The sequence below is a fragment of the Sphaeroforma arctica genome, assembly GCF_001186125.1.
Source record: "Sphaeroforma arctica JP610 unplaced genomic scaffold supercont1.653, whole genome shotgun sequence".
Lineage (NCBI taxonomy): Eukaryota > Ichthyosporea > Ichthyophonida > Sphaeroforma > Sphaeroforma arctica.
The window spans coordinates 1-15,568 of NW_014039905.1; the positions used below are offsets into that span (position 1 = coordinate 1).

The window sequence follows — 15,568 nt, forward strand, 5'->3', positions numbered from 1 at the left end:
TATATATATATTGTGTGTGTNTATATATATATATATATATATATATATATCGAAACAAGAAATATATATGTAAATATAAGAAAATAACTACGCACCCATAGTGTCAAGCCGTTATGAAATTCACTGCTTCAATAGTATCGTATCTTGTTCCAGATGTGTTGTTATTCGTTTTTGGTATTCACTACTGTCTGTCCTATATCAGAATCTCAACACAGGGCGCGATATATAGTACGTACTATGTAACGCATATACAACAAGATATTCAACAAGTAAATACATTCATACATATAGACTTCCTGCATTATTTAAAAAATATATTAATTGCTACGTACATTTAAAAAATATAAAAAATTAAAGGCGCCTAAATCCGTGCGAGTTTGAATGTCATGATGAGTAACCCGATTTCTATCTCTATTTTTCCACACAAGTTGTTATATTATTTGTTTATGTTCCAATTTTATTCTCAAATTTGCTCAAACTCGTTGAACGTACGTACGCATACAAGCTGGGAAATATAGAACCACTCAATACATTTCCAGAAAAATGGTTCTATGAACAAATCCGAACAAATGCCAAATTCTATTGAAACGAACGCACGCGCAGACTCAGAGCCGCAGGCTGCAAAGGCGTTGGGAACAGATCTCATTCTTTCTCTCTCGTGTGTGTGATTGGTCCTAAGAAGTATGTGTGTATTTATATGTAAATGAGAGACGTGTAGAGCATGTATCACACAGTACTGCTTAGCCATTCATAAAGGCCATTCATAAAGATATATATTGTAGTGTATGCACTCTTGCACTATGCTATTATAATTCGGTGCCTACCCTCTGGAAAATATAGAAACGATCACGTCCATACACACGAACCGAATAAAGTAAAGTACAGTACAGTAGGTGTGCGTGCTGCAAACTCGGATAGGGTGCTAATATATAGCTGTCCGCAAAACTTTTTGATTGACAGTGTAATATATTGTTGAACAACGTATTACATGTAATTCACATACACATACATACACGATTTTAATATAAACAGATATTCAATCATGGAAATGTTAAACTTAGACTCTATCATAGAGCGATTACTGGAGGTCCGCGGCAACCGACCAGGGAAACAAGTAAGTCAGTGTTTTTGTATCTGCAAGTCCATTTGTAGAAGTACCATGCTAGCTATTACACAACCCACATAAATTCGATCCTATTTGTCTTACACATCATGAATATATATATATATATTTATATATATATATATATATATATATATATATATATATATTATATATATATATATATATGTGTATATGTATATATTTCTTATATATATATATATGTGTGTGTGTGTGTATGTATATATGTATGTATGTTTGTATATATATATATGTGTGTGTGTGTGTGTGTGTGTTTATATATATGTACTTATATATGTCTATATGTCTATATTTATATATGTGTGAATATAGGTTATATAAATGTACATTTGTGTTAGTTTGTACGGAATTGTGTTTCGTATATATATATTAATACATATATAGTATGAGTCGGTATGTCTGCGTGTGCATGTGTATAGATATTCATATCAATAAATGTGTATACGCACAAGTGTTTGTTCGTGTTGTTTCATATACGTATGTGCATGTTTTTGAGTTTGCAAAACAATGCATTTGTGGATATGTGTATTAAGAAATATATACGTATATACTTCTGCATGTGTATGTGTCCGTTTGTATGCTTGCATCTATTAATGTATATATATATATATATATACCTGTATGTATGTGCGTGTACGTTTGCATGTAATATATATATATATATGTATGTATGTATATATTCGTGCGTATGTATCTACGTATCGTTATATGTATATATTTATATGTGTTTTCTATATTAGTACATGTTAATATATATGTTCTTGGGTTTTATTTATATTTATCTTTTGATGTATATATTTTATGTTTGTGTATACATACATTTGTTTGTATGTATATATATATATATATATATATACAATCTATTCTTATGGTTCAATCCTACTTTTATTGTTACCATAAATTTACAAAGCTATATTTAAACATTTGGATTCATATACATGTAAATGTATTTATATATATGTGTGTGTGTGTGTATGGGTACGTTATGCTTCTGGGTTAGGTGGAAATAGTCCGTATGTCTTCTTTTCTCTGCGCTTTGATCTTTTTGCTAAGGTGCTGCCTCGTTTAGGCTGTATGTGGTGCTGTCGCCCATGCTGTACGTGAAATACTATACACAAATCATGGCTTTACTTTTTATTAGTTCCATCTTACACATATTTCTTACTTCACTGTGTCGGATTCCTAATTACAATCGCGACTCTTATTGTTACTATTCCCTTGGTCTTATATGGGTGTCTATCTCGTATAGTTGTGTATATTTATCCGTCGTTTTGTACCCATAGGTACCGCTTCTAGAGTCAGAGATTATTGGGCTGTGCATGCGGACGCGCGAGATATTTTTAGAACAGCCTGTACTTCTGGAGCTAGCTGCGCCAATCAAAGTGTGCGGTGACATACACGGACAGTACTATGACCTGTTAAGGCTATTTGAGTACGGCGGTTTCCCTCCAGAGGCCAACTATATATTCATGGGTGACTACGTAGACAGGTACGTGGATGCCCACGCATTGGTGCAAGTCACAAACAATCGCCATGTACTCAGGAATATGCGTACGGGGATTGTGTTTCGTAGTGAATTCGTGCAGGAGTCGTGGTTAGTGTGTGTGGTCGTGAAGTGTGGCTATAGCGCCTGCGGTGGTGTGTCGATACGGAATATGCAGTTCGTATGTGTGGTCGACAGACGGCTCAAATTAATGCTTGCGTTCAATCACTGAGAGATGACGATATATATCCGAATAAGCCATTTGAATGGAGAATCAACACCGTGGCTTGTGATTTTGTTCCAAGACTACATCCCCGTCGAGTAGGGCTGCGGTTACAAAACATTTCAAGACTAGTCTTGAATCTGCATTGTGACACACCAAGAAAGTCTGACCTGTTCTCGCGTGGTGTAGGTGGTGATAGTGTCTCAGTTACATTGTGAATGGTATGTGTAGACCTTTTCAAAGCATTGTCTTGTTATGGTATATGGTATCACTGTGGTTATCTTTATATATATATATATATATATATATACATTATGTATGTATGTATGTATTTAAGTATGTATTTATGTTTGTATGTATGTATGTATGTATAAGGCGCCAGTTTGATTGTTTTTCTCTGCTGGTCCGATAAGAATCATTCCAACTTCTAGGAGGCCGTATTGCATTGCCTTTTCGACTGAACTGGGGTAAACATGCTATAGTGTATAATATATTATAGTGGTTACAACTCGTGCTATTTTTCGTGACCTGCACCTATGAAACGTAACTACGATTGTAATAATATTAGCTTGAGGTTTGAGTGTGCCAATCCATGGATGATCTGACTCGTTATTATCCCCATTAGCATATCCTAAACCGTCTGCACCGCTTGTAATACGACACAACTGCAATTAGAATCCTGTCCCCACTCACTTTCTAATACCTTGAGCAATCAGCAATTTTTATAAAACGACGTAACTGGTTGTAATCCTGTATCGACCCACTTTCTGATACACTGAACAGAGGAAAGCAATCGCTGGAGACTATCTGCTTATTGCTCGCTTACAAAATTAAGTATCCTGAGAACTTCTTCCTACTCCGCGGCAACCACGAATGCGCGAGCATCAACAGAATATATGGCTTCTACGATGAGTGTATGTTGATCCCTCACTTTTCGCTCGTGCGCGAGATTTTTTGACTCATGTTGATCTAAACATCACGTATATATATATATGTATGTATGTATGTATGTATATATGCATATGTATATATATATATATATATATATGTGTGTGTGTGTGTGTGTGTGTATATATATATATATGAGGATTTCCATGTATATGTGTGTGTGTATGTATGTGAGGATTTTCCAAGAACAAACCGCCTGCGTGTTGTGTTGCAGCGTATGTAGTATATTTCTCTGTACGCGAGTGTCGTATTAAAGTTGTACTGTTCGTTATTTTGATACTATTGTGGAGAATTCACTTCGTTCGTGATATGAAGTTCAGCACGTGGTAAGCTGTATACATCAGGTTGTCGCATGCTTTGCCCACAAATCTCGAATATCGAATACTACGCACACGCATATACATACAGTGATTCCCAATTCACTCCGCATGACACTACACCATACCATCATTCGAATGAATCAGAATTGTGACAAAGGCTTTTAATCGTGCTGGTATTGCCTTATATTACTCACTGCAGGCAAACGCCGATATTCGATTAAGCTGTGGAAAACGTTTACAGATTGCTTCAACTGCCTGCCTGTGGCTGCCATTATAGATGAGAAGGTGTGTGCATGTGCCATACTACATTATGAACGATGTATCAGCACAAGATAACGTGTAGTGGGTCATACAAATGCATCACCATAACTTATGAAATACGCTTTCAATAGTGTATATGTATCTGCCTGAGGAGGTGTCATCACACTGACCTGCGGCCATCTAAGGTGTCGTTCTACACGCTCCGAGTGTACTGCTGTTTGGCATTCACCTCGCTGTAGGCATATGCATTCTGGTGCTTGTGAATGGACGTAAAGGCGGTTGTGTGCTGCCCTTGTGTGGTCTTTTTGTGTACTGGTTTGCTTATATGCGCATATATGTATGTCTTTTCATGCTGCTTTAATCAGAATGCAAGATTTGTATTCTTTTTGCTCGAACAATTATAACACGTCGTATACACATACACATTATAAATCGCTACATAGTAGATATATATATATATATATATATATGCTTATTTATATATATATAAGGTTAAATGGGGAAAAATACTTTTAGATTCTTAATCACATTTAAAACATGTTTGTTCTTGTGTCGGTGTCTGTTTCTGTAGTACAATATATTAATGTATGTATTTATATACTTTTTACACACGTCTACCAATTTACATAAATGGATTCTCACACACGTACAGAAATTTACACGTACAAACATTGTAAAATATTGACATGTATACATACCATGTACACATGGTTTATATAGACATACTTATACGTAACCATGCAACTTGTATCCGTGTGCAAACATGGCTATATAAACATACACATGTGTGTGTGCAAGTGTAGGCACCCGTTCTATGTGTTGATACACATACACTTTTACTCTTGTGTGTTAGCCATGCGAGCGGTTGTGTTGTCTACGTAGAGCAAGTCGCCACTATATTCTACCTTTGTAGCGCAACTTCCACCCAATTTGGCTTACTGTCTCATATGATACAATTTGAGCTTACTGTCTCAGTCTCATATGACAATTTGAGCTTACTATCTCAGTCTCATATGATACAATTTGAGCTTACTGTCTCATAGGATACAATTCTAGTTTATTTTCTCATATGATACAATTCTAGTTTATTTTCTCATATGTCATATTAACGAATCCGCTCCACGTCGCACTCCTCTATTCTCGCCGATAACCTTAACCTTCTGTTGCGCCTCTGTGGTGTTTTAAGCCCATTTTGTGCTGTCCGACAATTTTGTCGCCGTTGCCATCTTTACTATCGTTAACTGACACCTGAATAGTAATATGTGTACCTGCTTGCATATTGTATACAATTTTGTCGCTGTTGTCATCTTTATTATCGTTAGTTGACACCTAAATAATAATATGTGTACCTGCTTGCATATTGTGTATGCCTCGACAGATTTTCTGCTGCCACGGAGGACTCTCGCCGGATCTCAAACACATGGACCAAATCCGAGATCTAAATAGGCCTCAGGATGTACCCGATTCTGGACTGTTGTGTGATTTATTATGGTCCGATCCTGACAAAGATATATCCAGTTGGGGTGATAATGACAGGTGTGTTGGCGAGATGTAAACCGTTGTATGAAGAATGCCAAAGTTATTTTTTGAGCTTGTGTCTATAACTGGAGTCGCTATGGGAAACTTCTTCGTATGGCACGGCACCTGTAAGTAGAAATGGCGGGTGGGCATGAGGTCAAACACATATGTGAGTGTTTGTTGTATTGCAATGTGAATTTTGTTGTATTACAGTGCAGATTAATTATCGCATGTGTGTGTATCTGCGTGTTTTGAGCTCATACGCACATTGATGTTGGTACTTGTTCTTATGGGAATTCAACTATGCATTTAAAGTTAGTTTTAAGTACGTGACGTTTGTATGTATGTGTGTACCTATTTTCGTTTCAGCTCGCTGACCATGCGACTGTATTTCATATTCGCCACGCAATCAATATCACAAGCAATCAATTGCTTTGAGAGAACAGACGTTGCGCCCAGATATACTATGCCTCGGTTCCTTGTTATTTTTATTTTTATTCCCTTATTTTTGGCTCAACTATTGTCAATATATCATTTATTGACTCGAATTTTATTTATATATATCCATTCATTGACTCAAATTTTATTCATATATCTCCATTCATTGACTCAAATATTGTCTATGTGTCGCTTTTATTGGCTCTATTTTCAATCACAGAGGTGTGTCGTGGACATTCGGTGCGGAAGAAGTGGCTAACTTTCTGGCACAGCACGATCTTGATTTGATTTGTAGGGCTCATCAGGTGGGTATTGCGTTGATGTGTTTACACACGTGCAAATTTGGGGGTTTTTTATACCCCTGATCTCACCTTTGTTTGAAGCGCTCGAGAGGTTTATGCTTCGTCAATGTGTATGCGTATTCGTAAAAGTAGAGCTTACTATACTATAGCACGACCTATACGAGTCCTTTAGTGCTTGTCAGGTTTGTGCCGTCTCAATGCGTGTACTTTTAAACCATGCGTACTGTATGTACAAGCATGCCTTCTATGTTTCTAAAGCTTTCATCGGGTTTGTGCCCTGTCAACACGTACAATTATGTATGTATATCGTAATCCTATTTGATATGTAATACTGATCAAGCTGTCGCCGTGTCAACGCGTATGTATGCACGCTTGTACTCTACGTTTAGTACCTCGACGTGGTTTACAGATCCAACTATAACAAACACACACGCTCCATCTCCATCACATTTACCGAACATTACACGATCATATACATATGTCCATAATCGGTCTAGCCTGGGTTCGCAAGTCTTTGTATGTCAGTTGTGTATTAGTACGACGTATTTGCCAAGTGACAATGTGTGTCTCTAAATGGTGTACGTACATATAGAATACGGTCATCGCGGAGCTTCTTATACAACCCTTCTTTATTGTTATACATATCCAGAGATATCTGTGCTTCGTATTCCTCATGCATTGTTCGTCAACAGGTGGTTGAAGACGGCTACGAGTTCTTCGCCAACCGGCAACTGGTGACGCTGTTTTCTGCGCCCAACTACTGTGGAGAATTCGATAACGCCGGCGCTATGATGAGCGTCGATGAGTCATTGATGTGCTCCTTCCAGGTAAATGTCCCAAGTGTTCGTACAAGACCGTGTGAACCTGTTAGTGTGTATAGCGTTGTTTAAGGTTTGTATGCGTAGTATGTACCGGCCGATTACAGCTAGTGTGCGCACTCAGGTTTTTGAAGCTGCACAATTCAATTTATCAATATCGAAACAAAGGTCTTATCTGCGTACCGAGGTATGCCAATTCCTTCTTCACCACTGTATATATTGTGTATTTTATGTGTGTATATGTATATATCTATATCTATATATTATACAATATATATATATATGTGTGTGTGTGCTATTGTGTTTTTGTTTGCGATTTTGTACATATCAGTATTAATATATTTATGTGTGCGTGTATCTATATCTATCTTTTTATGTATGTATATTTAAAGTATATGTATATATATGTATATGCGTAAATGTACATATGTTCATGTCTATGTATACGTATATATATATATATGTCATGTTAATGTTGATGTTAATGTTAGTATTGGTGTTAGTATTAATGCTAATGTAGAGGTTAATGTACATATATCAATATCAATATATGTGTGTGTGTCTATATGTTTATATATATATACTTTTTCATATTCATATATGTTTTTAGTCAAATACACAAACATAATACAAATATGTGTGTGTGCGTGTTTTGTGGGTATATAGATATAGCAATATCGTATATATATATATGTGTGTGTGTATGTTTGTTTTTTTGTTTGTATTTATATACTATATATATATTATTATTATTATTATTTTATATTATTTTATATATGTACATATATACATAATATGTATGTGTGTATTAGTGTTTGCATCTGTATATTTGTATATATATCTATGCATAATGTGTATATGTGTGTGTGTGGGTGGGTACGTATATATACGTGTGTACGTATACATAAATATATATATATATGTGTGGGTATGTATTCATATATATATATATGTGTGTCTGTTCTAACCCGTGATTATCTACTATGCAGATTTTAAAACCGGCGGAAAAGAAGACTAAGTTCTCGTACGGTGGTGCGGCCAGTCGCCAACCAGCCACTCCTCCTCGCGCAAAGAAGTGATGCAACTCTTTTAGAAATGTATATACTACCCATAATGCTTAGCGACTGGCCCCGATTGGGATTGCCTCCCAATAAAATTTAAAAATCAAATAGAGGATATATCGTAGTGTTACACTTTACACTTCACAGTATCGCATCGCATTTCAACTGTTTGTACAAATAATGATTCTCTCTCTATTAGTTTTTAGGGAGAGTAGAGAGAGAAGCAAAAGCATCGGATGATTACAACGATCCCTCTACTCTATGCTAAATATTAAAAAAAGCTCATAATAACATAGCCTTCTGAAAAGAACATAATAGAGCAGTGTGGTGTATTTATTTGTGGCCAACATGATAGCTATATTTAGAAGAACACAATTATAAATATATATATATCCTTTTATAGACTTACGCACAGTAGAATCTGCGGATCGTCGAATGGCCATTGTAATTCTTTAGGTTAAGGCGTGCAGTCGATTTGCCCAATAACAAGTACATATGCAAAGTGTGAACTGCTATCAATATAAAATAACTCCGAGACTTTTTTTGGCTTTTTTGAAATTTTTGAAGATGACTCATATACCTATTTCAAGAAATTTGATTCGCACTCCCAAAACCGTATTTCAAAAATTACGAATTCCAAGAGCTCGTCCGGAGTACCGGACCGTTTTCGAGATAGTTTGTTGTTTATTTTCAAAAACAACCCCCCAATAGGTTGGCGGTTTTCCCTTTCCAGTTTCCACCAGTTGCTACTTCCCACTATTCATTTATTACAATTTGTTTTTTACTACCTATTCTCTCGTAAAAAATACAAATTTTGTTTTTACGACCATATTGTATTTCTTGTTTTAAATTTATATATCTTGTATGTGTACCAAATGCGTAGTCTAGCAACTAGTTTCATCCAGTAAATAATCACTGATCAATGATCAGCATTGACAACAAATATTTTTTTAGTGAATGACTGGAACTCTGGAACTCTGTGCCTGAGGCCCTGGGGCCTGGGCTGAGTGGGCTCTACTACACCCTAATAAAGTGCATTCGACCACACCCTGCACACCACCAAGACAATTCGTTCATAAATACCCAGAGTAATAAATACAAAAAATTCAAGAACCAATAGGTAGGAAATTTGAGTACGCTGTTTAGACGCCCTTGGTCTCTAGGCCCTTCCTTATATATATATAGGTTCATATAATATCCGACACGTCAACAATTATTTCCGACTCCCTCACATGTGTTTTATAACAACTAAAAGTATATATTTTTTACTATCGAGTTACCGACACTACTAGTCGATACTCGACTACTCGAGTCGGTATTCACGGTAGTGGGTTGGAAAGTTGTAGTCGGTACAAACAGAATGAGTGGCTATATATATAATATAAGCTGTTGTGGAGCTGAGTGGTGAGCTATTGAGGCGTTGAGGCGTTGAGTCTCGCGTCTTTTAACTCTTGAGTCCAGCCATCATGATGCCACTGGCCACATAAATACAAGAATCTGATCAATATGTGTGTAATATTACTGGTAGCAGTGGTTGATTGACTCTGATGAGTCTGGCTTTTGGGTTCTGATTTCTGAACTTCTGGATCTTCTGGGTTGGCCAAGAGTCCATACAAGAGAGAGAGTCCAAAATAAGACGCCCACTACCCAATGCCCAATGCCTAATAGAGACGAAAAGACAAAATAATTTTTAAAAAAGAGGCCAAAAGGCTTCTGTACATTATAAATTGTATATATATATAATTTTTAAAAAACCAAAGAACACAAACATATATCTATAATAATTTTAAACTGATAGTCTGATATTTGTATACCATTTTTGGGGTTTTTTTAATTAAAATAGTACATACAGAGGATGTAAATACAACGTAAACAAATATTAAAATAACTCCTTGCAAATGCAGACTGCAAACACAAGAGAGTAAATACAAACTACAGACTGCAGACTGCAGACTGCAGACTCACAAAGTGCAGAACTGCAGACACCAGGAGGGTCAGGGCAGCCAGGCCCCAGAGGGCAGCCGGGCCGGGCAGCAGGGGCCAAGGACTCCGCCACTCAGGCTGTTAGGCCCAGTCCCTACTAGCTAGAGTATTTTGGACAAGACCTGCTACTTTTAAAAAGCGCTGAGGGCCTGAAAGCTCAAGCTGAGGCTGTGTCTGTGCGTCTTCAGTGTGAGGCTTTGAGTGTTAGACTGGGAGTGTGAGCCTGTGAGGCTGCGAGTCCGTATCGCCCCTAATAGGCAGAGCTCCAGTCCTCCAGAGGTCAGTTTTTGTTTCTGTTTTCTCCCGTTTCAGGAGGCCTTGCTGAAAGTGTGTGTGACTTTTATTGACAGGGGGGGGTGAGCCCGAGCCCGTGACACGTCACATACAAATAAGAGAAACTGAGAAGAGAGAGACGAGAAGAGAGAGAAGAGAAGAGAGAGAGAGAGCGAGAAGAAGGAATATCACCTCAATTTCAGCACAGTTGTAAACACCGTTTTCTCTCACTATTAGTTTTGAATATTTTTATATCTTTTTATTGTTGACGCAATGTGACGATATCCAAATTATTATTCTTACAGTAAAAAAAAAGTGCAACAGAATAAGGATTTTTTTTAAATATTTTGTTTTTTAAAATTGAATTTGTTTTCTTTAAATAAATATCTATAAATAAAGAGGATTGGATTTGGAAGTGTTTGATTTCAATAACAACACTGACTTTCGTGACTTTTCTTCTTTTTCTTCGGTACACGTACGAAAAAAAATTGGAACAAAAAGGACAGCCGACGGGAGTTGAACTGGTATTATTGATATATTTTTTATTTTTTTACAAAATATAATGCCAAAATAAAATAAAAACATACAATAGCTGTGCCTGTGACTGTGAGTCTGTGACTCAATTTTCTATTTTTATTTTTATATATTTTCTAAAATAATATTGAGCAATAATTGAGGCTATGGAGGAAAAACAGCACGGGCAGCAGCCAGGCCCCCAGCAGCGGCCTGCAAAATTGTTTTTTTTAACAAAAAGAACTAGACGTAGTCACCGAGTGTCCGAGTCACCACTGCATCTCTAACTATCAGACACTCAACAGACTCTCAGGCGCACTGAGCAAAGTCCGAGATCGGGCTATACTAGCAACCTACGTAATTTTCGCAGTGATGTGGTGTGATGTAGCACCCCGATATATTTGAAGCGCGCCTCATAGACCTATAGTGAGGTTATAGGACCAATGCTGATTATTATTATATGTATTTAATCTATCTAAAGAGTTAAATAAAAACAAAATGTTAATTATATATATACATATATCTATATATATCTCTATATAAAAATATAACATATATATAATATGATATATATTGTGAGAGCTTTAATTGAAATATACAGATAACTATTTACTGTACATTAACATACAGCTTTAATAGAGAAGCTTGAAACTCGTGAGCTTGATATTTCCGCCTGTAATCATTAACGGCATATATTTACCTTGGTTACAACATAAAAGTAATTGCACTTCTAGCCACCTACGCAATCCTAGTAACTATAATAATCGTCTCGGTTGACATCCGCCTGCCATCATGACGAGATAGACCAGTGAATAGTTAATTTAACTATCAGGTAATCTATTTGTTAATACTCAAACTTGCCACCATTCTGTCTGGTTTCGTTATCGTTTCCGTTTAATATACGGTCTCACCTACACTCAAGTGGGTTTTCATTCTAGCTTAAGTTTATTTTATTGCGTCCACATCATTCGAACTACGCTTTACAATCTCCGCCAAGCTCTATGGTGTCACTTTTCGTCCAACACCCCAACAAATATACTCGAATCATTTTCGCATACAAAGCGTTGCCATTACATTATACTCTTCACCACTCCTCATTCACCACTTCAAACCACTCACATTGTCACTTTATAACCTTCAGAATGTCCGCACTATTACCCCTCTGCCGTCCCCCGCCCCCCTCTGCCCCCGTTTCCGTGCCTTTGTCTGTCGCATCTCTGTCGCCATGCTCCCAGCAGCTGATGAGTCTGTCCTGCCGCCTCGTGCCAGCCGCTGGTCTGCTGACCGCTGGCTCGTGCTGCTGCTAGAAGCTTTGGCTCAAGGTTAGTAAACCTATTCGTTATGTGACTGAACTTCTCTATTAATCTATATTCTCATAATTTCCTGTGGTTTTAAAGCGTTGTTTTAGTGACTACAGACTAGAGTTGGATTTCGCATGTTTCGGAACTTTCCTAACCCAACACTTTGTTTTGACCCTTGCAGAGCAATCGCATGTGATAAATGGAGCTGGCTACCGCCATGCCGACCGTTGCGACCTCGTGAACGAGGAAGATCGCATGAAGGCGTGCGCTGAATTGTTCAAACTACAGGTGGGGTACCATCTAAGCAAGGAGACCTTCTTCTTGGCCCTAACCTACCTAGATCGGTTCCTATCTGTACGTCGAGTGTTATCTAAGCACTTCCGCCTGGTTCTATTCACCTGCTTTATGCTTGCGGCTAAGATGCAGGAGGAGAGCAACCGTCTGCCTATGGCCTTGGATTTGGCTAGAGCTTGTAGTCCCAACGTGAGGTATGTTTATTTTTCGACCCTTTGATTCACTTGCATTCAACATTGGTTTCTGCACCATCTTACACAGTCTGATAAACAAGTCCGGCAGGGCGGCGGGGGGGGTTGTTGTTGTTTTTGTAGTGACCTCGGATGAGGGCGCTCATAGCTTAATCCAATTCATCGTAAAGCACTTCCTTTTCAGATTGTCGTTCGTGAACGCAAACCCAGCACGCCTCAGCATACCCTATGACTACATTTTACCGTACTCTCTCTATCTGCATTATACTCATTCTGCCATACCCGTTGTTCTTGTATAGAGTGTCTGACCTTAAACGTATGGAACTCAAGATTCTCATCGGACTCAACTGGGAGATGTCGTCGGCCTCATCGCTGTCGTTCCTCTACAAGTACTTGGAATTCCTGCGCAACACCAACGCGCTCTCCGAGACGGAGATTGCGCTTGTCCTTGATCTGGGCACCAAAGAGTTGTTCAAATACTCGGCATACACAGACAAGAGTGGGTCACAGGCGGCCTACATCGCCCTTACAGTGGCGATAGGCGCCTCAGACGAGCTGCGAGGAAGGGCCTCGCTTCTCGACCGCTTGAGTGATCTGGACGTCATGCTGGGTGAGCACACCTTGCCAGCCCGCCTGAGAGACCAGGGTACCGAACTGTCTGACCACCCTCACTGCAAGGGCAACAGCAGCATCGACGAAGGGGTCTCTAGTGGGGCCTTTTGGCCCGAAGACGCTATGCTACAGGATCTGGATATGGCTGCTACAACGACCTACGAAGACTTAGTGGACTCGGACCTGGATTTGGACGTCCATGCCAACTCGGACATGGATTTCAAACTGGAAGCTAGTGCGTCACCTACACCGGCTTCGCGCACGTTGTCGTCGTTCTCCGCACCGCCCACTTTGAACTTCTGGAACCCAGCCACCACTAAGACCACGTGCATGCGGCCGAATGTTTGCAACACTAACGTGTGCACAGACGCGGGTGTAGGTATGGGCAACGTAGGTTGCGGTAGTACCGGTACGGTTGCTGGTGGTTTAGGTATTGTAGGTGGGGGTAACGGTACAGTTTCTGGAGGTATAGCGAAGCCTGACCGTAAGCGCGTGAGCTACTTGGCTGCTGTCCTCGGGCGCTCCAATAAGCGCGTGTCGTCTGGGGGATCAGGCAGGAAGATACGAATGGTGACACACTGTACAACGCCCACGGCGTGTGTCTAGCCTGCAATGTCGTGCTGTGATGATTGTTGCTTGTTACAATCAGTGCAGCATGTACATGGAGGGAAGAATGAAGAGATGCTGGGTGAAATGAGAGAGGGGGTCACCTCAGCCTGGATATATAGGAAGGAAGAAGGAACGATCACGCCCGCAGAGTGCATGTGCTGATCGGTACACACACAATCATGACATCAATATGCTTCTAGGCGTACGTAAACACCAATACTGCGCTAAATATTAAACACAGGCGTGCTGTCTGGTATGGGTCTGGGCCCTGATTCACTTGATTGCTCTGGTACACACTTAAAGGGACACCGTGTTCGGAATAGGCCCGGAGATGGCCCCGACCAATGCTAAGTGTATGTGTAGTGAATGCACGTCCGAGCCTGGTGGTAGGGCATCTACTATCTACAAGTATGACGCAGCGTGCGGGTACCGGGTGTCTTTACGTACTCTGTTCTGTACACCCGGCTTTGTTCGTATTTATCTCCGTATAAATACTTTTTGCGAGTATAGTCAAGTCTATGGGTCCGAAGAACCCAATACGGTGGACGTCTGCATCGGGTTCTGGTATGTTCCTGGTCGCCTGTTTCGCCGAATGGCCGCATCATATAAGTAAGAGGAGGAATCGGAATAAGATTATCTACCTACACAGTCAAACCATATCTACCACACACCCTTGACTACTGTTATCCACTATTATATATGCATATGGAAAGCTCACCCAATTGTGCTCGTATGTTTCCGAACAGATGCGCCTGTTGTCTGATCTCTTTTTATATGTGTATTTAGGTGAGATGGTAACGTAACGTCTATATGGGTGTGAGACATGCTGTGTGGGTAGATGTTGGATTCTTAACTTATACTGGTCGCCTGCCGGACTAAGTAGTGGGTGTAGGAAGGGGACATAGTAGTATGCCTCTATGCAATGAGTTGTAGTCAAGGAGCTGCAACCACTTGAAGGCTGTCAGTAGCTACATAGCAACCCACGCTCCCCACACTTAACAACATCGACACACTATCAATTTGCCATTAGAAAACCACAAAATAAAAAATATATAGAACCACAAATAGTCTGAACTCAAAACTCTAATTCAATATTTTGACTTCAACGCGTCCAGACTACGCATATTGTTGTAAGCAGCGACCATAAATACCGGCTTTGCGTGTGCGTAAGACCCGATGTTAGCTTATCATCACACGTTCGTGTAATTGGCATATCGTTACATAAATAAAAAGAGATATATAGATATCTAAATATCTATATTCATAGGTGTATAGG

General features: G+C 39.1%; 2 protein-coding genes across 3 annotated transcripts; both read left to right on the plus strand.

Moving 5' to 3' along the window:
* Nucleotides 1-739: 739 nt before the first annotated feature.
* SARC_07851 (serine/threonine-protein phosphatase PP1-beta) lies at nucleotides 740-8,534 on the plus strand (the record flags this gene model as incomplete). The annotated part of the gene is made up of 8 exons (XM_014298186.1): nucleotides 740-1,114; nucleotides 2,428-2,633; nucleotides 3,634-3,764; nucleotides 4,318-4,403; nucleotides 5,758-5,915; nucleotides 6,556-6,640; nucleotides 7,330-7,464; nucleotides 8,445-8,534. The coding sequence occupies exons 1-8, from the start codon at nucleotides 1,043-1,045 to the stop codon at nucleotides 8,532-8,534; spliced, it is 963 nt and encodes a 320-aa protein (XP_014153661.1). The 5' UTR covers nucleotides 740-1,042.
* A 3,312-nt stretch (nucleotides 8,535-11,846) lies between these two features.
* On the plus strand, nucleotides 11,847-15,354 carry SARC_07852. Of its 2 annotated transcripts, XM_014298188.1 has the most exons (4): nucleotides 11,847-12,117; nucleotides 12,427-12,607; nucleotides 12,768-13,074; nucleotides 13,371-15,354. In XM_014298188.1, exons 2-4 carry the CDS (start codon nucleotides 12,511-12,513, stop codon nucleotides 14,287-14,289), a joined length of 1,323 nt encoding a protein of 440 aa, XP_014153663.1. In that variant the 5' UTR covers nucleotides 11,847-12,117; nucleotides 12,427-12,510; the 3' UTR covers nucleotides 14,290-15,354. The 2 variants fall into 2 exon arrangements, with proteins under 2 accessions (XP_014153663.1, XP_014153662.1); XM_014298187.1 differs by lacking the exon at nucleotides 11,847-12,117 and having other exon boundaries at nucleotides 12,352-12,607.
* The last annotated feature ends 214 nt before the right edge of the window (nucleotides 15,355-15,568 follow it).

Bases quoted from the DNA above. Each gene is read 5' to 3' on its own strand.
- SARC_07852 (XM_014298188.1), top strand. From the start codon at position 12,511: ATGCTCCCAGCAGCTGATGAGTCTGTCCTGCCGCCTCGTGCCAGCCGC. The intron at 12,608-12,767 runs GTTAGTAAACCT...TGACCCTTGCAG, and splicing joins GCTAGAAGCTTTGGCTCAAG to AGCAATCGCATGTGATAAAT. The intron at 13,075-13,370 runs GTATGTTTATTT...GTTCTTGTATAG, and splicing joins GCTTGTAGTCCCAACGTGAG to AGTGTCTGACCTTAAACGTA.